The sequence below is a fragment of the Cervus canadensis genome, chromosome 15 (assembly GCF_019320065.1).
Source record: "Cervus canadensis isolate Bull #8, Minnesota chromosome 15, ASM1932006v1, whole genome shotgun sequence".
Taxonomy (NCBI): Eukaryota; Metazoa; Chordata; class Mammalia; order Artiodactyla; family Cervidae; genus Cervus; species Cervus canadensis.
The window spans coordinates 31,410,196-31,435,889 of NC_057400.1; the positions used below are offsets into that span (position 1 = coordinate 31,410,196).

A 25,694-nucleotide genomic window follows, 5' to 3' on the forward strand; every position below is an offset into this window, starting at 1 on the left:
TGCAGGACAGGAATAGAGACAGATGTAGAGAAGGGACATGTGGACTCGGGAGGAAGGGGAGAGTGGCACTAGCTGGGAGATTAGGATTGACATATACACTATCGTGTGTAAAATAGCTAGCTAGTGGGAAATGCTGAATAACACAGGGAGCTCAGCTCGGTGCTGTATGTTGACCTGGCAGGGGTGGGTTGGGGGGGCAGATGTGGGGAGGGAGGCCCAAGAAGCAGGGGATATATGTATACACATAGTTGATTCATTGTACAGCATAAACTTAATGCATTATAAATAAATTATGTTCCAATTTTTTAAAAAAGCCACAAGGACGTAGTTTTTATATGAAGTGACTTAACTGTGTAGAGATAGCTGAATTTTCCTAAATAGCTGTGAGATACGCACATGGAGTATCTTTGGACATTTCTGTAAAACTTGCATGTAAGGGTCTCAGCTAAAAGACTGGGTTCATGGGCCACCATGTCTCTCTTGATCCTAAGCTTTTTCATGCTGACGTTACAACTTCCAGGTCACTGAGGAAGCCTGAATTACGCTGTTCTGTGTTATTTAGAGATGCTGCTACCATAAATAAGACCTTTTTTTTTTTTTTTTTTTTTTGCTGTTTTCTTTAATGTAATAGCTGAGTCCTGGGTCATCTGCACAATAGGCCTCTGTGAACAAGAGCACACCTTGCAAGGTGGATGCTGGATTAGGAATTGAGGCTTGGGGCTACACAGGTCACAGAAGCAAACTAGCCCTATTATCAGAATTAACCTGGGCCCTGAGACTGCATCATACTGTTATTACTGAAGGGTTGAAGGAAATCCCCACATTTTCTATGAATTAATCCTAGGCAGTATGGTGGCTCTGTTTATGATCAAATTACTCATTCTAATGACACTCCACTTCCTTCTCGAGACTTGAAATCATCATAAAAAAACTTTTATATACACAGATGTATCTTCCCCCAAGAAATTCCAACTTCTGCCAAGAAGCAAATAATTCTAAGGCCTACCCATCCAGGAAATGTGAGGCCAGATTCTGTAATCAACTCTATTAAAGAAAAATAAACAGTTAAATCAGGAAGTAGGTAATGAAAGGCAGCTCACATTTTGACAAAGACATGGTTACTTTTTTATTTGAAGAAACAAAAAAAAAGTATGTTTTAATAAATACTGCAGAAACATTGACCAAACGAACATACAAAGTGACTTCAACATTTAAAAAACTGCAACGAAAGTTCTGCTTTATAACAGTTATAACTTATTTTCTTTTTACAATATTTAAATACAGAAAGCATTTGCCAGCTATTTTGTAATACTGCCCAAAGCATAATGCTGCATTAATCAGAGCATATCATGTTGGTAAAATGTCTGTATTTCTTGGGGAAAATGACTGGAATGGTATTTTCTTGCAGAGACAAAACAAAGTGCTTGTAAGACACAGACTGAGTGTTGTAATTACTTTAATCTCCTCTCCTGCCACAACTGAATGGGAGCTTCAACACTTCAAAAATGAAGCTTTATCATTGGAAAGAAAGCTCGTTTTCAACAAGCGCCAACAATAAAAAGGTCGGATCTAGTTTCTTCTCTGAAAAGAAGCTCTAAAAGCAACTGGTCAAAAAATATCTGTAAACTATTTTAAAGGCTGATTATTTTATGTAACAATAGTGATCAAGTATGGAACACGGCCTTGGCAGAATCTGATTAAGTGAGGTTTAGCAATCACTCTCTAGAAATGCCATAGGATAGTGTAGGACTGACATTACATAATTTTCCTCTAAGGATTCTCAAAAGCTTGGAACAGAGGGCCATTCTTATCATGTTCATTGAAAGATATTGAAATAAGCCAACTGATTATCAAATGTTGCCAACTTTGGAGCTTCATCCCAAAATAGGCTTTTTGCTTTGTACTTTTGGTCTCTTACATCCAGACAACTTAACTCACAAACTGTGCTTTCTGCTACTATCCTTCATTCGTTATCTCGTCAGGTGAAAATATCAATAGTACCTACATTTTTTCCCCCTTGGATCATTCTATGATGTCATACCAAGACACCTTTTATTTGACGTTGCATTTTTATCAATGATGGCAAAAAAAAAAAAAATCACACACCCTCTTTTCTAAACAGCACACAAAAATATCACATTGAGCAATTTACCACTTTTTAATGACAATCACAAGGATGAACAGAACCATCAGACTGAAAAAAAATTGACACTTTTCTTCTAGTTGACCTATTCAATCTTTGTAGTGCTGGTCTCCGCACCTCGCAACACTGCAAAAGCGTTCCTTGAGAACCATCTCACTCAGCTATCTTCAGGACAGCAAGATTTCAAAGCCTCACCAACTTTCCTCTGGATATCCCATGGGTCCTGATACAATTTCCATTTTAATGATGAGCTAGGAGAAAATTAGATCACATCCTCTAGAAAACTAAATGCTAAGGTCACAGTGCCAGTTCCCCAATGAGGATGGTATATTAATATATACTTTTTTGTAAAGGAGATTAAAACACTTAAAAATTAAATCAAAGTAGAGATCCATGAATAGAATGTAACAAAGAAAACAAAAATGCAAGCACCATTCAGAGTGTGATTTTTCTTCTTGGAGGTACTCGCATTCCTCTTCTTCAACCTCTAGCCCATCTGAATCTCTCTTTTTTGGCATATTTTTCAAGTCACATTTCAAAACTCTTCAATGAACTCACTTCCCACCACTTGTTCTACATGCCAAATCTAAGGACAGGATTCCAAAAAGATGAACAATCCTTCCAAACGCCTCCTAAGCCTCCAGAACATGTGACTTTGGCTGTGCACTTTGTTCAGACTTCACCTTTCTGTTTTGTTGGTGGTGGTTTTTACATTTAATTTCCTTGTCCTCATAAAAAATAACTGGAGATTCACATCACAGTACAACTCTTGGCTTTGTCCTTTCGTAAGTCTGTAGCCACTGCTGAGAGTTCTGGTCTGCTAGGCATATGTGAAATCCGCTTTGTCGCCCTCTGCGATTTGTTCCGCTTAACATTTTTATTTGTCTTGTTTACACATGCCAAGGTGGCCACGTGAAAAATGTCTCTGACGCTATTTTCTGACTGTAAAGCTGAGCATTCAATGTAAGTAGCTGCTCCGATCTGTTTGGCCATATTTGCTCCCTGTGAAGCAAAAGGGATTGTGATCAGCAATAAGTCTCTGGGGAAAGTTAGAAAGTATATTCCAATACTTCAAAATTATAATGCATAACAAAATGTTTCTAATATGTAATTGAATTTTCTAAGTATTGATGAAAAAATCTTTTTTAACATTTTAACTGCCTTCTTTATTATTTCATAAATATTTCCAGTCAAGGACCAGTCTTAAGATATTCAATTGTCATCACTCAGTAGGCACTGCTTGACTTCCCAGAGGTGCTAAAGGCTGGTGTAATGACACTGGGTTATCAATAAACAGCCCAATCATCAAGTAGTTAGTATGGGGTGTTGCCAGGAAGTAGAAGTCTTAGGAGGTGATTTATCTTCACTACCAACTGTAACCTAGGGTAACTAGACACTTAGGTCTTCCAAGTTACAGCGAGTATAGAATTACCCAGAGAATTTTACTGCTGAAAAAGAGTGAAAAAGCTAAAGACCATGGATGTAAATGCTGCATTTTTCACACAGCTCTGGTAGAGTCATCTGGCTCTTCCAGCCTATTTCAGCACCGCATGGGGCACTCAGCTTTTCTTTTCTCGAGTGTAAATGGCACTCATGGAGTAGGAAACAGCAACCCACTCCAGTATTCTTGCTAGGAAAATTTCACGGACAGAGGAGCCCGGTGGGCTACAGTCTATAGGATCGCAAAGAGTCAGACATGACTGAGCAACTGAGCAAATGGCACTCAAGGCTAATAGGTTGTACAAAAAGCAGCCATAAGAGAATTTAGAATCAGTTTCGAAACTTATATGATTAAGGGCCAAAACAAATTGAGGAAAGGAATAATACTGTTATACATCTATAATTTAGGAGACATAAAATACGTAATTTTTAAATGTGGGCCAGGCAACAAGGGGACCCAAGAAGAGCATGTCTACATCAAAATAACTTATTTAAATAGCCAGAGTTGTGTTAACTGGAATGAAGGACAAAGAAGACCACAGTATGATTGGTCAAACAATGAATCAATAGAATTCTAGCTATTTCAACATGAACTCTCTTTAGAATTTGGTTGTAAGTTTTAAGAGAATGAACTTCTGAAACTAATCCTCCTCCTTCCTAAATACTTGGGGGAAATGCCTGCAGGAATGATGAAACTCTAAAAGACGGTTTTTGGGGGGTGCTCTATTTTACTGACAATGGCCTTTTGTAGTATTTTATTATGTTGCTGAGTGTAAAATAAGATTAACTCTCTTTAAGAGTATTACTGGTTTTGGCCACATTCTCTCTTAAAGCTATTTAACTTTAAACCCATTGAGAGTTGCAGAGAAATACAAAGGGCTGAATATGAGCCACTGTTTCTGTCCTCAAGTAATCAAGTGTCACATGATTCTTCTGCTGAATGACAGAACATTTTAAAGGATTTTCTCTCAAATTTGCCTTATATATACATGTACACATATGAATCCTTCCACAGTCAATTGCTCAACCAATGTTGGAAAGCTTTTTGAGAAACTCACAATCAAAATATCACCATAATTTTGGCCTAACCTCATCCTGGACCACTTTGGTGCCCACTGGGCAGTTTTTACATTAATCTGAGCAGTGGACTGCCAGGAAGGGGCCTGGACGTTTGCTGAGAAGCCAGAGGCACAGACACACCATCCCCTTTCATCTCTGTTCACAGATGGGCACAGTCCGGACACAGCGTGCTCAGTCTCCACCTCAGGAGAGGGACCTGCACTTGGCGGTGACCCTTGCTTGACCCTGTAGAAAAGTAGCTACTTTTTAGTTTATTTATTACAAGTGATGTTTCATTTCTGTCACTCTTTATAATCCACATGTGCACACTGACCATATACATACCTGGTCATAGGACACCGGTGTCTGCCTGTGATTCGAGAGCTCTACTAATGTACTGACATCTGTCCGAAGATCAGATTTGCAGCCAACCAAGAGCATTTTAGTGTTGGGACAGAACTCCTGGATTTCACCTTTCCACTATGGGGGGAGAAGGAGATGAAGAATTAACAGGGTGCTGGCATCGTACAAGGGAAAACAATTTCTCTACTGGCAGGCACTGGAAACAGGACTCAGAAGGGACGTTTAAAAGTGAGTGTCACTTCAGATGAAGGAGCAAACTTGCAATCATCGGCCGAGTAGATATTAAATGTTACTGCTTTTAAGTATGGATCCATTGTGTGCGTGCTAAGTTGCTTTAGTTGTGTCTGACTCTTTGCGTCCCTTTGGACCATAGCCCACCAGGTTCCTGTCCTGGTGGCAGAGGAACCAGGAGATTCTCCAGGCAAGAATACTGGAGTGGGTTGCCATCCTCTCTTCCACGGGATTTTTTCCGACCCAGGGATTGAACCCAAGTCCCTTATGTCTCCTTTATTGGCAGGCAGGCTCTTCACTAGCGCCACCTGGGAAGCCCATGGATCCATTAGGGAACCATATTATTATCTACGGGGTTTCCCCAGTGGCTCGACAGGTAAAGAATCTGCCTGAAAGACAGGAGCCGTGGGTTCAATCCTTGGGTAGGGAATAGCCCCTGAAGGAGGGCATGGCCACCCACTCTAGTATTCTTGTTGGAAAATCCCACGAACAGAGGAGTCTGGGTGAGCTATGGTCCATGGGGCCATACAGAGCCGGACATGACTGAAGTGACTAAGCACGTTATTACCTGTTCTCTTTCTCTGTGACTCATTCCTACTGTAAGAGACTTGTTATCAGAAAGTAGCTAAGGCAATTTCTTAATTATTGAGGCATCTCTGAAAGATAAACACGACTTAAGAAAAATTATATATTCTAACAAGTCACTATGTCTTTGGATATGTTCAGCTGGTACTTCCCAGCATGGGAAGAGTCAACACAAGCAGAGATATGCATTCACTGACCCCCACCTAGAAAGACAGAGCAGTCACCCTGCATTGAAATCTCTAGTGAAATTTCAGAGACTGGAGATTAGAGTTGATACAGCAGAATCTCCTGCCTTTATGGAGCTTCCATTGGAGTGGTTGAATCAACAAAGACCATAACATTTGCAAAGGCCCATCTCCTGGGTTGTCAGAGAGGCATCTGGTCCTATTGCTCACATGCCCTTGAATTAGTTTTATGCTACATAAGTTATTAATTTAGTCTACCCCAGCCAGTTGTTTCATGGCCCAACAGGAACTCTTAGAACTTCCAGAAACGGCTGGCAGGGAATTCCAATTGTCCCCTTAGAAGAACAAATGGATGACTTTTTGTGGTTTCATTTCCTCAAGCTGGAGATGACCATTAGGTTGGGAGTCAGGAGTTGAGACAGTTCATAGGTGAGCTCTGACATTGAAGAGGAGTGATCAGAGGTGCTGAGGTCAGGAATCTCTGCCTGACTCTCCCTGCCCACATTCACAAATATGTGTTCAGTGCTCTAAATTCTGTGGTGGTTACAGAGATGATTACAATGTAGCTGTGTCTTCCAGAAAGGAATTCACAAGAGAGGAGGGCGATGAAGTCATGTCTATAATACTACATAAAAGGGACATCTTGCATGAGTAATTTAAAAGATCTCTAGAGGACACCTCTGGATCCAGAAGTGTGGGCAATAAACTCTAGCCCAAAGTACACCAGGATACTGAAGGGAGTAATACCTACTTTGCATAAAAGTCCAGGGAATGGCAACCCACTCTATTCTTGCCTGGACAATCCTATGGACAGAGGAGCTTGGTGGGCTACAGTCCATGGGGTCGCAAAGAGTTGGACATGACTGAGTGACTTTCATTTCACTTTACTTTGTCCCTCCTTTCTCCCTTTTCCTCTCCTTCCTCTCTTTCCCCCCAGTATTATTTAGAGGCATCATTTAGAGCCATCTACCATGTGTTAGACAGCCCTGGAGTAAGAACTAGAAGGTTAATCGGGAAAAAAAAAAAGAATAAGACCTCTCCAGCTCTAAGTCACTCTAACCTCTTTGATATTCAAGGACTTAAAGGATTTAATTAATCTAGGACAACCCATAGCAGGGGTTATCATGAGCCTTAAACTTCACACAAACATAAAACACATTCATTAATATCTCTAAGGCCAAGTCACTCCTCATTTGGTCTTTGCAGACAGAAGCAAAATAAAACAGAAGCAGGGTTTTTCACCATAAATTATGCATAACCCGATACTACATCAAGTAAGAATTCCAGTAAACACGCAGCCTCTTTGCTCTATAGACGAGCACGAGACAAGCTGCTCTGTCATCCTTCGGCTGTGTGATGACTCTGGCCTCCCATCTAGCAACTGTTCACACGCACTGAAGGCAGGAAAGGCGTATTCCTGCTGGAATCTGACAGTCACATCACTTGCGTTAAGATACAAACGTTACTCAACACTGAAACGAGTTAAAAAGCTAAAAAGAGCCTTTCATCTTTTAAGAAATTAGTATTTCATTGAACTGTGTCTGTCATGTTTAGTAAAGAGGCGGGGCTGGGGGGAGGGGTTGATTCACCTTAGAGCCTAATTTCACCACGACACACAAGGCCAGTATTCAAACAAAACAGGGAAAAACAAACTAATAAAAACATACAAAATACAAGGACACTGCTGTGCTCTCAAGCACATCCTCAGATGAAGCCCGAGTGCATGGAGGAGAAGGGGGCTTTAGAAAGGTTTGATTCTGAAACATCAGGGCATTCAGGCCAGGACTGAAGAGTCAACTAGAGCCTGCCCACGCTGGCCCTCGAACAGGCATATGCCTTCTCCACCTATCCTGGGGCTCAGTCCTAGGTTGTCTCCTCCCTCCTCTGGCCTCGCCAGGACCAGAGGCCACCTGCAACAGGGTCCCTTCTTCCTGACCTTCCCTGGGTTCCACACAGAGCTTCCTAGGGTCCCCTCGCCATGGACAAAACCTCCCTTACCTTTGTCTCCAGACACCAGCCATGCGATGTCACTTACCACCTGTATACAACCACTGTGTTTACTAGCGTACGACAATACCCCGATCACAAGTCACCTGGTCTATTGCCTGGAAACATAGCCCTATTTCTCCCCTATGCATTATATTTCTGTTTCTAATAAATAACATCATTACTGAAATACAGGTTTTTGTTTTTTTTTTTTTAAACTAAAACAGCAAGGACTGCATTCATTTCAAGCCCTGAATCGAGGTCAAACATAAACCTGAAAAGTAAGCACAGTCTACAGGTTAATGAAAGGAGGAAAAAAGATGGAAGACACAGTGAACAGTAAATGTATTGTTATTGTTAGCAGCACCACTGCCACCCAAAGTCTAACACAGAGGCTCTTAACAAGGTATTTTCTCTCTTAAAATGAGATCAAGGGTTAAGCAGGTTCATCATCAAAACTTAGGTCACATATGAGTGGAAACCCTTTTATAATGTGAGAGTCCTTTTCAATGTTTTAATTACAGAACATACAGCACGGTGACTGGAGTGTTTGAGCTGTCAGTCAACCAAACGTTTCTACTTTATATGTAGCCAGTACTGATCTGTGTCATCCCTCCCTAGCACTTACCTTTTTTAGGACACTGTCCAGAGTCTCTGGTCTACTGATGTCAAAGCAAATCAGCACAGCGTCTGAGTCTGGGTAAGAGAGGGGCCGGACGTTGTCGTAGTAAGGAGACCCTGAGAAGCAGCAAAGATACACAAGTTGTCAGATGAAAATCCCCTTTGCCAGTCATGCATGAACTTTGCCCTTCTGAGCTAAATCTTTGGAGGATCCCGTGGCTCCCATCGCCTCTAATTCTCGGAAAAGAAAGCAAACAAAAGTCGAGTAGTGTTGGGCTGGTCAAAAACTTCATTGAGTTTTTGTGTAACAGTCATGCGTGCTCTGTCACTCACTCATGTCCGACTCCTTGCGACCCCATGGACTGTAGCCCGCCAGGCTCCTCTGTCCCTTCAATTTCCCAGGCAAGAATACTGGAGTGGGTTGCCATTTCCCCCTCCAGGAGATCTTCCCGACCCAGGGATTGAATCCAGGTCTCCTGCATTGCAGGTGGATTCTTTTTTTTTTTTTTCACTAACGACAATTTATTATAATTTGCTGGAAGCACACAAGTTGACTTTGGTTAAACCAGAACTATGTCTACATAGAAGTGGGCAATAATAGGTAGCCATTCTATGGAGAACTTTGCACTTAGTCATCATCCTCACTCTGTTTTAGTTTCTTGATCGACTGCTTATGCCGCTCAATTTCTTTCTGCAGGCGCTCTATCTCCTTTGCATGATGAGAGATCTCATTTTCATGGTGTTTCTTCAAGGTGGCCAGCTGTTCTTTAGCACGAGCTCGGAAGTATCGTTCCTCTTCGGCCTGCTCTCTTTTTCCGAAGGCCCCACCGGCGTCCCGGATCGCGCCTGCACTGGACCTAACATTATCTCCCTGTTCCGAGCCAAAGCCTCGGCCTTGCATTGCCTAGACGCTCCAGACGGCCTGCCGGGTACCCACGGCCAACGCCGTGGCTGCCATTGCTGTCAGTGAAGCACCCCTCCAGTGACCTGCAGGTGGATTCTTTACCATCTGTAACAGTACTATATTTCTTTCTACAAGACAAGGAAACCTCATTGTTTGACTTAAAATCAAGGGGAGGAGCCAGGATCTTTAGTTCAAACAGTAGAGCCTGAAAGGCACCTGGGTCAAGGGCAGAGCATTTGGAACCCAATGTCCTGAAGTGTAAATCCACCTCTACCCCTGCAGGGGAGGGGCAGGTAGCTTCAGGTCACTGCTCCTTCAATTCTTCACTCATGAAATGAGGATGACGACAGTACCTACCTTGGATTAAGTGAACCTGGGCAGTGCCCGCACTTAATAAGAGATCAAAAAGTCTTAACTATGGTTATGGCTGGGCTAAGGGCTTCCCAGATGGCTCAGTGGTAAAGAATCTGCCTGCCAGTGTAGGATACTGGCAGATGCCCCAGAATAGGAAAAGACAATCTACTCTAGTATTCTTGCCTGGAAAAATCCCATGGATAGAGGAGCCTGGTGGACTACAGTCCATGGGGTCACAAAGAGTTGGACTCGACTTAGGAACTGAGCACACACATACGGCTGGGCTATTGCAAGTGGAGTGGTAGGAAGCACCATAACTGGAGCTACTTCTTGGCAAAGAGCCCCAAGTTCAAGATCATTCTGTAAGTACAATGGAGGCTGAGGGAGAGAAGAAAAGGGTAGATTCAGCTATGCATAGAGAACCATCGTGAACCTCATCTGGTACCACCCTGTCTCCAAGTTACAATGAGCCATGACCTTTGAGCATGCTTACTTAAACTTATCCCCAAACCCTATATAGACACTTCCTGTTACAGCAAAAGAATGTAATAAATGCCATACTGAATTCTGTCTCTTTTTTACACAGTTCCATCTCTGGGAGTAACACCTAGGATACGAGACTGAGTTAAATCCAGCCTAACTTAAATCCTAAAGCTTCAAGTTACCAGCCAATTAATTTAACCACAGAACCCCCTTCTAATCATATAGGACATTTCTTCTGTTCTTTTAAGAACCCCAAAGGATGCGCAATTGCATGAGGCCAATTATAAAATTAAATAAGTTTGTCATGCTATTTATTTTTTTTGAAAAATCATTTTCGGTATACTGACATTGCACAAGCACAACAGGAAAATAATTATATATATATATATATATATATCTCATTATATATATATCATTATGTGTATATATATATAAAAAATTGACTCCAGGATAGAGGAAAAAAACCTAAGCTACCAGTCTTTTTGAAACCCAATTTCATTTTGACATCACCTTCCATTTTTAGCAGAAAAACATGACATGTTGTCCCCTGATAAATCAAAACTTCAAAAGTCAAAGACAAGGAAAGCAAAAGACTAAAGAGGCGTTTCAAATAATCTTTTAAATTTCTATCAAACAAAAATTTTCAGGAGGCTGCTCTTGAGATGTTGAAGTTACTTTGTGTGGTTAGGGTGCACCATTCTCTTTTCATAGGATATGGTGGGTGCCCAGTATCCACTGGTTAACCCCAGGAATGCTGTGGCCTTTTCACCAGCAGTGACAATTTCAAGCCAGGTGTGTCTACCAAGCCAAGAAGAAAGAAAATGTTCTAGGCATAAGGAAGGAAAGTGTGAATAAATACAGACCAACTAAAGCCAGAATCAGTTCTGAGCTGCAGCAGTTCCTTGCCCACATCTGGAATCAGGACCCTGATGAAGCAGAGACTGACAATAGAAAGGTATAAAGGTATTTTCCCAAAGTTTAAAGGCTTTACAGCTAAAAAAAAAAAGCAATCACGCCATTTTAAACAGTAAGACTTATTAGAATAAGGCTGTTTCTGAAAATGACACGCTACAGCTGCTGCCTTTTCAGTCAATCAAGGAAAAAAAAAATCTGAGGTTAAGAGAAAAATTCACAAAGACTTCATCAACTTCAACATTTCTGAGAGAACTCAGAAACTAGATGGCTTATCACTCTACACAGACACACTGGGATTTCCATATTTGTTCTGTGAAGTTCAGACCTTCTCAATCGCAGCTTCTGTTTCCGAGTCTGAAGTCTAACCTGGGCACAGTTTCTGCCATAAACATTGGGGGAATCTCTTTTTCCAAACATGGAATCAGAAAATTTCAGATCCTAGAGTGGGAATTCAAATACCAGACACATACACGAGGATTTCCTCTGCTCTGCCAAAGTTAGCAGGAGATGACTTGACCCCAAATCCAGAAAGTCCCAGCGTTGCAACAATTCAGACTGTCAGAAGCCTAATTAGGCTTCCGAAATGTCCTTTCTTGGAAATCACTCCCACTGGGAAGAAAACTCTGTGGTTACTTTCCCATCTCCAGCAGACCTGAGTCTCCAGTTCATCTGAACTTTGGAGGACAGAAACTTTGACTGAGATGAAAGCAAGTAGACACTTCTAATCTCTGATCTAAGACTGTGTTACAAAACAGTGAAAATCATCTTTTCCAAACACAAATTAAGGGAAGACAGTTGGAGAATTACAAAGGTACTAAAACAGAGTAATTAAAATCCAAACTACAGAGAAAATCCAGGAGTGGTTTTAACTTCTAAGCCACCACATGTCTGTAGAGACGACCCTGCCCTCCTTTTTGTGTATTGGGTTTCCCGCCCCCTCCCATGTTAAGGCCACAAAGGGGATGTGGCTTTGTCTTCAGGCCTCCTTCACTGCTGGAGACACCCGCTTCCTAGAATCAAGGAAGCAGTTTCTAGGGCTTAGTGGTGGTGGTGTTTAGTTGCTCAGTTGTGTCCGGCTCTTGCGACTCCATGAACTGTAGCCCGCCAGACTTCTCTGTCCATGGGCTTTCCCAGGCAAGAATACTGGAGTGGGTTGCCATTTCCTTCTCCAGGGGATCTTCTCGCCTCAGGGATGGAACCCATGTCTCCTGCTTTGGCAGGCGAATTTGTTACCACTGAGCCACCTGGGAAGAAGCCCCCTGTGCTTACTGGTTGTACACAAATATCTAAAAAATGTAGACATTGGCCTGACTTTAAAATAAATGAAGTCTGCAACTTAAACCACATTCTTATGGAGGTTTGATTCTGCTTTTGTTTTGATTGGGTTTCATATTTTGAATGAAAACCCACATGTAAAAAATATATAGGTTAAGGTTCATGAGAAATAAACCACCTTGCTTGTTGAGGTTCAGAAGTCATTTTTAAGAGCTTTAACAAGATCTAATTAGGAATGACACTTTGATCCGTCCTATTACTTTTGCTAATGAACAGTGGTTTTAGATCAACCAGAGTGTCCAAAGGTAGTAATAAAACTGATCTCCACATTTATTAGTTATAAGCATAATTTGCCTAACCACTAACCGCAAGAATAATTTGTCATTAAAAATAACAAGATTGCTTATTTATTATAAGTCTTGATAAGGCAAGGTTAAAACTTTTTTTGAATAGAAAAACCCACGGTCGCCTTTTTTTTTCAGAGTAAAAAGGAAAACTGATATAGATTAAACAAACAAACAAACAAACAAACTGTTCTGCCAGGAAGAATCTAACAATTCATCAGCTAAGCAGAACTTTCAGGGGAAAAGAAAATATCCAGTTCAACTTGCATGTTCTTGCTCTATGTTTAAGCACCTGGAATTCTTGCCTATAAAGCCAAACTACTGCACACAGCAAGGAGGAAAAGCCAAGCTTAAGAGCGCACAGTGTCATCACAAAGCATGAGTGGAATAACTCACCCGCCAAAAAAAAAAAATGAAGAGGAATTCCAGGAATGCCCCTGTGAAGTGAGAAGCAATACAGGGAGGCAGAAGTGACCCCAAAGAAGCAGAAAGCAAGCTGATGAGACAAGAACAGTAGTTGCCCCTCCTCCTCCATCCCATCAGAAATGTCTTAAAGCATTCTGTTAAGCCAAACAGGAAAAGATTAACTTCTACAGATTCTTTATTTTAAATAAAGAAGCATGTAAAAAACTTCCAAGGTACCCATAGAACTAAACACAGAGCAAGAAAGAACACTGAATGATTTTGTCTTATGCAGAAAAGCACCAAACTTCAGGGCTTCCCTGGTGGCTTAGATGGTAAAGAATCTGCCTGCAATGCAGGAGACCAGGGTTCAATCCCTGGGTTGGGAAGATCCCCTGGAGGAAGGAATGTCAACCCACTCCAGTATTCTTGCCTGGAGGATTTCAGAGGTGTAACCTGGTGGGTTATAGCCCATGGGTCGCAAAGAGTCAGAAAGGACTGAGTAACTAACACTTTCTTCTTTAACCATTTCAGTTAGTCTAGGTACTGAGCTTTGCTGGTTGAATAAAACTTTCTCACCATGTGAAGTAGGCTTCATGCACATGGTAGCTCTGATGGAGCATTTCTCTTATACTTTGTGTAACTTTTAAGTACCCAGCACTACGCCAAGGTCCTTTCTACTTAAGCGGCAGATCATCAAAGGGAAACTTTTAGAAAATTCCGCACTGTAGACAAACAAGGACACTACATATGCAAAATGTGTCCCCAAACCTCACAAGGACCAAGCTTTGCAGGGCGAAGACTGCAACAGAGCCCTATGAGGTTCTCTGAGTTTCGGCAGTTTGGCAAACATCAGCAAAGTTCTAAAAGGCTTCTGAATCTTCAGGTCTACCCATCCTTGTCTTCAAGATCATTAATTCTGGGCGAGAGCAGTCTTTCCAGCCCAAGAATAGTCACAAAGTGCCTCACCCAGAAACTACTTTTGCAGATACATACCTGTCTGCTTAAGTCATCTCTTCACAAAGATAGAACACACCATATATGTACATAATTAAACGTATATGTTTGAAGATTAATGCCCAAAAGGGAGGCTTTGTGGAACCTTTTGCAAAACCAGTTCAAACACTGGGAAGCTTTATAGGAGCTTGGGAACTGAAAACTCATCTAGTTGAATATTTCATTAATATAACTTTTTAAAAATTAATACTTGAACCTTAAATTGAGAAACTTCACTTTCCCGCATAAGAAATCCCTACCTAGAACAATAAAATCAGGAATACTGCATATTTTGGGCAGAGGAAACACATTTGCTTTTGGTATTTTTTGTGACTAAGAGAATATCTGTACCCAACAGCAGTTACCATGCGGATGAACTGCCCAGTTATTATAAGATTCTATTTCCTCATGCCATCTCCACTTAAGAGTAAAAGCTCCAATCAGCAATCATCTCAGGAATGTGAATCAAGTCCAGGCAGAACCTTTGGTCTGGCTCAGTGTAAGACTGTTGAACTCTTTTATTCCAAGAAGTTTGTACTACAAGCATCATGCCCTCAAAGATGCAACAAGTATTCCCAGGAAGGATATTTTGTTTCTTCTATAGGTTCAGATCAACAGAAATTATAAACAGATTTTATGAAAATTTGAGGGGCATTTCTCTATTGCTATAAAAATAGAATCAATATTTTCAGTTTCAGGGAACAATGTAGATATGTAGTTGTATGGAAAGTCAAAGACATAGAATAAGACTGCTATTTTTGAGCTTTAAATACAGGTTTAGGGTTAAAATCCCAATCTTACTGAGATATTTTAAAAATATAAGAACCAAAATATTTTACTTAAAGTGGAACTATAGCAAATCACAGAGCTTTAGGGAGAAGAGCAGATAGGTATACATCTAAAAATATTACATTATTATTCAGTAACAACCCATGAGTGAAGCTGCTATACCACACACTATGTCATCAGGCTTGTTTTTCAAAAAGCCCAACTCCTGGTTGGACTTCTGGGGCAGCTTACCTTTGTGCCACTGAAATTCCTGTTTTGTCAAGAGGGTCTCTGAGTAAGGCTGCCAACATATAGTGGCTGACATTTAAAGGGCATCAGATAAGGGTGGCGACACAAGCAATTCATTTGGCACAGTCCACCAGGCACCATGAGCTAACTGGAAGAACTATTGGTCCTTGGTGTTATATCTACATGCAAAAGAACTAGATTAATGAGGAAACATCTGGTTACTACAGGTGGCATCAGAATGACCAATCTGGATGCCTCACCAAAAATGTGCAACTTAGCAAGAAAACAGATTTAGACAGATATAAACTTTGAAAGGGAATTTACATATTTTTCTTTCTTTTTTTTTTTGATCTATAGTTTAAACAGAAATCATTGCATAGTAGACAGTTCTCCAAATATAGTTTTAGGTATTTTTTTTTTTTATCAGATATCATCATCCTAACTCAGAGCTGTTTTGTCTTAACCCACATCTCTTACAGAGTTTCAGGAAAAAATTAAGAGTCAAAAAAAGTTAAGAGTCAAACCTGGCTTTGAAATCCTAAGCTCCTAGAGCTTATTACTACCTTATGATCTAACTAGTTTCGTGCAGTTTGATTCACAACACAAGCACCCATGCTTCTTTGGCTTCTGTGTAAACTCTTCCTTTCTTCCTTTCTCTAAGAAGGTTAACTGAAGTTAAAATTCTTCAACTTTCAGAATCTTGGTTTCCTTGCTAGCTATTTAACATAATAAGCATGTTTTCAAGAGGCAGGGATATTACAGATTTAAGAACTGAGTCAACTTGTTAGAGATAAAGAAGAAAATGTGGTGGGCGACAGTGAGTCACAAGTCAGAGGCCTTGGGCTGACACTGCAGTCTTCAGCTCTTCTTTGGATCTTCTTGTTAAGTGAGTCCAGCTTTAGAACCTCCCAGCTCACCCTCTTAAGAACAAGTACTTGACTGTAAGTACTTTCAGGGCAGGCACTGTGCTAGCCAGGTTTTGCACCACCCTCTTCCAGCTCCCACAACATTTAGCAGAGTTCAGGCACATAAAAAGCTCTAAAAAATGTTTAACAGTTTCAATTATTTCTCTAAGTACTGATGTGTTAATTTGCCTATTAAATGACAAAAAAGGGACCAGTGACCCTTTTGACGCTGCTTTTCTGGATTAATTATATACTGATTACACTGCTGACATTCCCATCCCAGTTAAGAAATATTTCAAAAGTGCTTATCACTGAGACCATTCTTCAAACCTGATGCATAATCTACAAACATAACAATATAGATTTATGGATGTAGAGGAATTTGTCCTCAAAGTCAGGTCATGAATAATCAAGTGTTTCCTCTCTTACCTTTTCCTTTAAGTATAAAAGTTAAAGAATATTATCTTTCCTGTTAATACTGCTAAAAACTAGTACAGGAAGTGTTAGCTTTAGCACTCATGGCCTAAAAGAAACTTGTATCAGAACAGGATTCAAAAAAGTGCACAGAAGTTATTGTGGGGGAATATTAGAAGCTAAATTGAGTATTTTAAAAACTAATAATATGCCTTAGATAAAGTGTGCATTACCTTGCCCTGGTTAAAAGCTGAAATGAATGATTATTACTCCCTACATCACATGTCCTGAAATTACACTGCAATCAAATCACTTAGGAAAAGATATGGTGATCCTTAAATGGTGGATTTCTATTATTAGTAGGCACTGGCTCCATGCTACAAATTGCTTCTATGCTTGGCGAATGTGGCCAAGAATCTGAAGCACAAGACTACTTTGGTCTCATCACATCAAAATGTTGAAACCATTACCTATTGTTTTATAGAAACTCACTGAGTGAATTGAAAAACCAATAGGAGCATTTCTGCAACTTTTAATCAAAATACTTGTCTTATCATCAATAAAAAGTGAATATTACTCATTAAGATAAAGAAATCATAGACCTATGTCTGAAGACTACCTTTAAAATCCCCCCCTTTAAGAGGAGGATTTACAATGCTGTTTATTTATAAGAAGGCTTTGCTTCCTGGGTTTTCCTTTTTACATGTTTTTTGGAGTATAGCGTGATTGGTAATAGTGTTAATAGTGATAATAGTGTGTGGAGTATAGAGATTGATCGTGTGTTAGTTTCAAGTGTACATCAAAGTGAATCAGTTACACATATATCCAGGACTTCCCTGGTGGCTCAGATGGTAAAGAATCTGTCTGAAATGCAGGAGACCGAGGTTCAATCCCTGGGTCAGGAAGATCCCTTGGAGAAGGGAATGGCAACCCACTCCAGCATTCTTGCCTGGAAAATCCCATGGACAGAGGAGCCTGGCTGGCTACAATCCATGGGGTCACAAAGAGTCAGACACAACTGAGTGCTAACACTTCACTTCATAGGTATATCCACTCTTTCTTGGATTCCTTTCCCATATAGGCCATTACAGAGTATTGAATAGTATAGCACAGTATTGTGCTATAGATGGGTCCTTGTTGATTACCTATTTTATTTAGAGTAGCATTACAGGTCAATCCCAATCTCCCCATTTATCCTGTCCACCCTCCATAGCCCCTGGTAACTGTTTTTCTACATCTGTGACTCTATTTCCATTTTATAAATAAATTCATTTGTATCATTTTTTTAAATTCCACATATAAGTAATGTCATTTGATATTTGTCTTTCTCTGTCTGACTTACTTCATTCACTCAGTATGACAGTCTCTTAGGTGTTGCTGCAAATGGCAATTTGTTCTTTTTTATTGTTTAATAAAATTCCATTGTATATTGTACCACATCACCTTTATCTACTCCTCTGTAAATGGACATTTAGGTTGATTCCATGTCCTGGCTACTGTAAACAGTGCTGCCGTGAACACTGGAGTGCATGTATCTTTTCAAATTACGTTTCCTTTTAGAGAGACTGAAATAACTTTAAGCAGCCATAAGACACCAACTGGCAAATTGCCACTTGTGGTTGCTTTAACTAGTGTGTGCGCTGGGGGCAGCTAGAAGCATTTTCTACCTGAGGAGGACCCAGGGGATCTATCAACATCAGGGATGCCTGACAAGGGAAAGCCACAGAAACCAGATGAAAAGGGCACTTGGGTTCAAGAATCTGACAAAATTGGCTCATCATAGGTTGCATACGGGCCACACTAAGGGGAAAAACTCCTTCTCCCAGCTCTCTGCCCTACCCGGGTGTATGACCCTCAGCAGGTAGAACAATATTTGAATTAAAACTATTATCTCTAAGGCCTCAGAGAGGGCCTGCACATAGTAGGTGCAGAAAGAAAGGGGAGAGAGTCTCCCAATATCTGGTAGGAGGCTAAGCAGTATGAGAATGCCATCGAAAGAATAAAGTTGATGCCATCACTCTCCCTATGTAAGAGAAGTTACATGCCTTCTTTTTCCTCTAACTTTCATAAAGTTCTAGAAGGAGAAAACTTTCCTCCAGAGTTAAATTGATAGCAGTTGGAAAAAATAAATGTAGCAAGAGGCATCAGACATACACAGTTATTTTCACAACCTGAACTAAACAAATGTCTTAGTGGGCAAAGAAAATGTCAAGTTTGTAAAAAAAAAATCATCCTATTCAGAAATGTGCCACGAAAGGCTTGAGATGAAACGAAAAACTGTTAATGATTAGTTGCTGATGAAATGACTCTTGTTACATTTATTTCACTCATGAATGATAAACCATTTTTGGTGGAAGTAGTCTATTCTTAGAATCCAAATAGTGCTTCATGACTGTGTTTAATTAACTCACACTTCACCTCACAAACAACATAATGGGATTTTAAATAATTCCCTTATGCCTTTTTTCCACTATAGATAAATCTTAATCTAAATTTGCCCTAAGATTGCATTACTGGATAAATTTTCAGTATGATATTTTCTTAATCACAGGCTTTTCAAACCTTCACATTTTAGTTAAATACACATATGTTTTGTTTCATTAAATAAAAATACAGTGATTATTTCACAACAGACTTCATTTCAGGTAATTATTTTAATCTGATGAAAGGCAATATTTATAGTTGCCATTCTTTGTGCACAGGTAATTCAGTGATGATAAATGTCAGGGAATCTCATCTCCTTGGAAACGACGCATATGATTATTCATTTGTTCATTCAACATATTTTACTGGGTGACTACTGTGTGCAAGGTATGATGCTATGTGTGCAGAGACAACAAACGGTAGAGTTTGGATTAAATATTTGAAACTATCTGAAGTCGTATTTATCTGCACATGTGAAGCATAGCCTCCAACTATAAACTGCCTACATTCTGTTTATTTCCTAGCCTTTGAAAAGCATGTGCCTTTTTTCTCTTTAAAAAAAAAAGTCAATTTAGCCCTGTGGGCGCCTAATTTAAAATCTCCTTTGGTGGTCCTGTGACTCTTGAAGCTTGAGACAAGGAAGGGGTAAATAACTCAACATTCCTTTAAGGTTACCCATGCCCCCTCCCTGCCCAAATGGGTCTCCTTCCTAAATCCACCAGGAAGCAGTGGCTCTGTTCAGAATCTGGCTGGCTTCATGGGTGGTGAAAACTAGAGCGTGGGATGCCAGATCCACTGGGACTAAGCGCTGAAGCCAACCAACATCAGTGAAACAAAAAGATTTGCCTGTCCGGTGACCCAAAGCCAAGAAGTCTACAGCTAGGAATGATCCTGCACATTATTTGCTTCTGCATCCTTTTCTCAGATGATGAAATAAGACACAGAGAAGGAGAGAATAATCCGTACAGATATCAGTGTAAGCAGTAGCTTAAAATCTAAACATAGCTCTTGTATCAAAGACCGAATCAGACTCACAGACCCCCATGTCTGAATCACTCTTATCCTGCATTAGGTCCGAACAGACTGGGAGAGGGGGGTGAGTGTTGGTTTTAATTATTGGTACCATACCAGATGTCCTGCCCACGAGGCAAACAAATACCATGATATATCTGGTAATTGGAGTCCATTAAGAACTAGGCTGTGTACAAATCTGACGATGGAAATGACTGAAACAAACATTCCGTCTATCACCACCTTCCCGATAGTTTTCAGAGTGTGTGCAATCCTCAGCATAAAATCCGGTGAGGTCTTGGTTCTGCTACATTTGGCGAGGCTCCAGGAAGAGCCCCCGACTCTCCAGGGAAAAACAAAATCAGCGCATCTTACTGCAGCCCTCGGAGCACCTGGCAACAACCGTGAGAGGCGCTCGCGCGAGACTTCTCACTTGCCTTTGTGCGGGGACTGCCTCTGGCGACCCTGTCAGTCTGGCCTCTTCCTTGGGCTCTCTAATCGCCTCCGTCCCTCCGGGGCTCCGGAGGTTACAGCCCGGAGCGATGTAACAGCTCGCACAGCCCAGAAGCATCTACGCCTGGCCCCGCCCAGCTGAGCGCAGGTCCACCTCGCCGGCCTTCCCCGCCCGACAGTAAAGCCTGCGTGCTGGCACTTGCGCGCTCCTCCTCGCCAGTTTCACCCAGGATTTGGCTCTGTTCAGCCGCAGCAGCCCAGCTCCCTGCTAAACTCCTAGACCTAAGCTCAGGGGCCTTCCCCGGGCCTTCCCGCTGTCTCCTCCTCCTCCTCCTCCAGAGGCTACACCCTTCCCGGAAAAGGCACTCCTACGTCGCCAGGCACCGCAGCAGGGTCGGCGGGTGCCCGGGTTCCAGCCGGAGAGTCTAGGCGATGTTCCCGCCCCCCGCCGCGCCTGACCCAGACCGAACTGCTAACATCCGCGCGGGGAAGCTTTCCCCTTCGCGGTGTAACCGGCCCTCCCTATAGCTGCTTGCCAGGTTGGTGCGTGAGTGCGTGAGAAGGCGATAACCCGGCATTGAACCCCAGACACTTGAAAATAATTCACCGTGCCAATAATTCAACTGGATGGGAAGGTCAAAGGCGAATAGGGCAGCCCGCGGCCTCGCACACTGGAGGGGGGTGATGCAATGGGTTAGGAGGGAATGGCGTGGGCCGGAGGACACCGAGTGATCACGAGGGCGGGGGGGGAGCTCAGATCTGCAGGTCGGCACCGAGGCGGCGCGGGCGGCCGGCAGCTATGAGAGGAGGCCCGGGGACCCCCGCCGGGTGCTGCCCGCGCCGCCAGCGCATTCCTGGCAGTAGGCGTCACGAGCGCCGCGGATGCCTGCGCGCCCCCTACTCTCTCCGCAAGCGCGGAATCCGCACGTAACTGCGTGGCTTCGGGGGTTTTCTCCCACCTCCCCCCACCCCCTCGGTGCTCCCAGCCTACCAGCCAAGCAGCAGGTTAGATCCTGGAGGGGCGCTCGCATCCTAGAGCCAGTCGATACCGACAAGGCGCACACATCCCCCCTAACATTTGGCTACCCTGGCCACCCCGAGAGGACTCGGGCACAGCTCCGCGGGCCAACCGCTCCCCGGACACCCGGCTACAAGCATTTTACACCCCGGGGTCACCCTTCGGGCACGGAGCTTCCTTCTCTTCCCACAGCTATTGCCAGACCCAATATCGTCCCCCCACCCCCATTCAGAAGGGGCAAGATTTTCATCCACCAGGGAATCCCTCGTAAGAAGCAAAGTTAACGGAGGACCGCAGAACGGGCGCTGGCGGGTGTCGAGAGCGTGCCAGAAACGCGGGGCCCCGAGACCCTTTGCGCACCCCCTTGAACGCCTGGAAACCCGCCCGAGCGCCACGCGGTCCGATGACTCTCTTACCCGAAGTGTCCCAGAGGCTCAACTCTATTCTTTGTGTGTCGATTTCAAAACTGGCCGTGTAATTCTCAAACACTGTAGGGACGTAATTCTGGATAAAATGGACAGAAGAAGTAAAAAGGGCAAAGAGGTTATCTTAAAATGCACGACAGCCTCAGAACACCCTCTGAAAATCGTCTCTTTACTCTCCCATTAAAAAACGAAGAGCCCCCAAATCCACACGCACCACATCTCACACTAAACACGCAGATCCTTTCCGAAAGCCCTAACTTGCCTCTCGCCCCACCCGGATCCTCCAAGACTGGAGGATCCGAATCTCCCAACCCCAGATTCTGCACACAGGACCGAACAAGTTTCAGAAGCTAACAGGAGAATGTGCAAGCGCATCCCAACCCCTCCACGCTTCCACCCCACTTTTCCTTTCCCGGCAACTAACCCGGGCGAAAGTAATAAGCGGTGAGAAAGACGGCTGAAAAGAAAAAAAAAAAGAGAGAGAGAAACGGGTGAAGGGTGAAAAGCCAGGGGAAACCCACCTCGAGATGGGGATCCCTGCCCCGCCGCCCGCCCGCAGCCCCAGCCGGCCACACTCACTTCGGGGAAGCAGTCTTTGGCGAAGACGTGGAGTAGCGCGGTTTTCCCACACTGACTGTCTCCCACCACTACTATCTTGCATTTCACGTTCTGATTAGGATCCATGATAGATTTACTGGATAATTTCTGGCTGGCTCTTCTCTCCTTCATTGATCTTGTCTTATTTTCTCTTGAAACAGGAATTTTCACTTAAGAGGAAAAAATATATATATATTTCTTTCTCTATAAAAAGCAGATATAAAAATAAATCGCAAGGGTGGTGGGAACCCCTGAGGCGCCGCGTGGATGAGGAGAGAGAGCTACAGGAGCAGGCTCGTTACTCTCCTCCAACAAGTTTTATGCCTGACTCCACACGGCGCTTCCCAAGTCCAATTCCGATCCGACTGCTTTGTTTCACGCTCTCTGCGCGGCTTTATACGCCCGGCCTTCCAATCCTCTTTCTCAATGAGAGAAGGAAACTGATCCGCCTCCTCCCCTTTTATGGAGCCTGGGAGACAGCGCCGTCTAGTTACTTGCAGAAAATGTAGACAGTGCGCCCTCTAGGGTGACCATGCGGGATCGATTTCCAGCCCAAGGCTCGGCGACGACTTGAGGACCCCAATGACGCTGTGCTGAAGGTTGGGACTGTCCAAGTCCAGGAGGAAGTGGGGAACGGAATTGTCTGTGTATATTGATTTTGATTAGAATTTCTGGATAAACGTTTTCATGGGGGCTGCTCTACGGAAGCCTTGTAAGCATTTATGAAAGCAAAAACATTTCTACCCAAAACATCATTGTAAAACACTGAAAGCAAATCTTGGGTGGGGAAGGGTTAAGTGCTTGTATTTTCTTAGGAAATGTTTTGCGTCAGGTATTTAGGCCATGGAACAATAGCTAAGCCAGGCTGTTTCAGATGCCGGAGCTGGCTTGCTCGGGTCACAGCAACAGACTGGCTTTGGGAACCTCTGTTTCAGTGACTCAGGCAGAGAGGGAAAGGTCTGGAAGAGAGGGGAGGGGAAGTTTGTGAGTAGAAGGAAAAAAAGTGGAAGATGATCAGAACTGAGTAACAAAAACCATTGGAAAACTCAATCCTACTACACTAGGGACCTAAGCATGCAAGGTCAGCCATCGCCCCTGTTTCAGTGAGAAGAGGGGATAGGAGGGATTCTGATCCTGCCCTTTAATTCCTTTATCAGTAGTCTCCCCTTCCCTAAACTCAAAGCACCCTTGACTGACCCGGAAAATGCAGATATGCTTAGCTGAAAAATGCAGGTACACCCTATCACTCCCTTTCCACTGCCTCAACATCCACCCCCCTACCCCCCCACCTGAAAGTCTCAGAGAGGACTAAAAATAGCCATATATTTGTTCTCTCTTCCCTCTAAAAGTCCTTCTTTACTCATCTTCATTTCCTGTGCTCCAAGTTATCACAAGGTTTCACCCATTTTCTACAATTTTTTAATTGAGGTATAGCTGATTTCAAATATCATAAATTTCAGGTGTACAACATAAAGATTCACAGTTTTTGAAGATTATGCACCATTTATAGTTATTATGAAATACTGGCTATATTCCCTGTGCTGTACAATGTATTCTTGTAGCTTATTCAGTTTATACATAGTTGTTTGTATCACTTAATCCCCTAACCCTATCTTGCTCCTCCCCCATCCCCCTCCCCACTGGTAACTGCTAGTTTGTTCTGTATATCTTTGAGTGTTTCTTTTGTTATATTCACCAGTTTATTTTTTAGATTTTACATATAAGTGATATCATACAACATTTGTCTTTCTCTCTGACTTACTTCACTTAGTACAATATCCTCCAAGTCCACCCGTGTTGTTACAACCAACAAAATTTGCAGAGGTTTTAGCTATTAAATTGTACTAAGGACATTGGCCAAAAAAAAGTATAGGTTTCCTGATGGACATTTCTAGATTTGTAAATGAAAAGATAAGGTGAAAAACCAGAAAGTTCAGTGTGGGGAGTGAAAAGGCACGATGAAAGATGGTTAAACGCACAGATATAAGTATCAACCCTAGGACCATGAAGCCTCAGGGGTCTAAGGATTGTCTCTTCTTCCTTTCAGAGCAAAGAAAACTGGAGCTCCCCCAAGGAAGACTAACTCAGACTCAGTGTGTAAGGCTATGTTCATACACACCCAGAGAACTGACCTACAGAAAAAGGGATTGCTGGCCCTGCTCAGGTTCCTAAAGCAGCGCTAGCCAAAGTCTGCCCTGCAGAAAAGGTCCTCACAAAAAGGGTCTTATGTCCCAGTGAGTGGTGGAGATACTATGCCTGTATCACCCCTTGAAGATATACCATGCACTTTGGTATATTACAACAGTAAGAGGCTCTGTAGAAAGGTAGCCTGCCTAACAGAGTTTAACCCAGCATTCCCCAAAATTATCAAAATATTTACTTGCTTGGGAAGCAATGAACACAGTGGTTGGGAGCAGGAAAACATAAAGAAGTTTATCTGTGTGAAGTTGGATGAGTTACTTAACCTCTCAAAGCCTTAATTTCATCATCTGTAAAATCCTAATAGTAATGATGAGGAAATGCGAGTGAAGTTTGCAGGGTAGTTTCTGACACAATAAAGAATCTTCGACCTTACTTTATATGTCACACATAACTCTTATTTCCACTTCTCAGAATTGTTGAACATATCTTGGGAAATTCTGACCTTGTTAATGGACTCACTAATTGGCGCTAAGAGAATAGATGTACCCCCCATGTTTTTTTTCTCAGAGTTTTAACTTAGGAAGTTGCTTCTTTCTGGAGGTATGATTTGACCTTCCACATTTCTGAACTGATGAAGTTTATGTAGCTAAACTTCTCTAACTAATAATAAGTTATGAATTATTAGTACTTGGCTGACAGTAAGATGACCATGTAATTCATCATATATGCTGGGAGAATTTGAGAGCAAAAGGAGGTACCATTGATGGTCAGAACAACAGCTGTAAATAGGATCTGGCCTAGGTAAAATGAAAGACCTAATCACTTTAATGAATAATCTGGAATCACAGACCAATTTTGGAAATCAGGTGACCTGAATTTCTAGGAATCTGCCAGTTACTGAGTGAAGTTTAGTGGCTGTGTAATTGAGTAGAAACCGAACTGCCGGAAGTCACCAGGCTTCAAATTTCTTTAGGGTAAGAATTCTTTCCTTGCCTTAACTTT

At 42.3% G+C, this 25,694-nt stretch overlaps 2 protein-coding genes across 2 annotated transcripts; both read right to left on the minus strand.

Annotated features, from left to right (window-relative positions):
* Positions 1–1,101: 1,101 nt before the first annotated feature.
* On the minus strand, positions 1,102–22,948 carry RND3 (Rho family GTPase 3). The gene is made up of 5 exons (XM_043487807.1): positions 22,533–22,948; positions 21,945–22,032; positions 8,621–8,730; positions 4,988–5,122; positions 1,102–3,145 (listed from the first exon to the last, which is right to left on the minus strand). The coding sequence occupies exons 1-5, from the start codon at positions 22,680–22,682 to the stop codon at positions 2,894–2,896; spliced, it is 735 nt and encodes a 244-aa protein (XP_043343742.1). The 5' UTR covers positions 22,683–22,948; the 3' UTR covers positions 1,102–2,893.
* LOC122453701 (ATPase inhibitor, mitochondrial-like) lies at positions 9,109–9,607 on the minus strand. The gene has a single exon (XM_043487808.1). The coding sequence runs from the start codon at positions 9,512–9,514 to the stop codon at positions 9,242–9,244; it is 273 nt and encodes a 90-aa protein (XP_043343743.1). The 5' UTR covers positions 9,515–9,607; the 3' UTR covers positions 9,109–9,241.
* Positions 22,949–25,694: the final 2,746 nt, after the last annotated feature.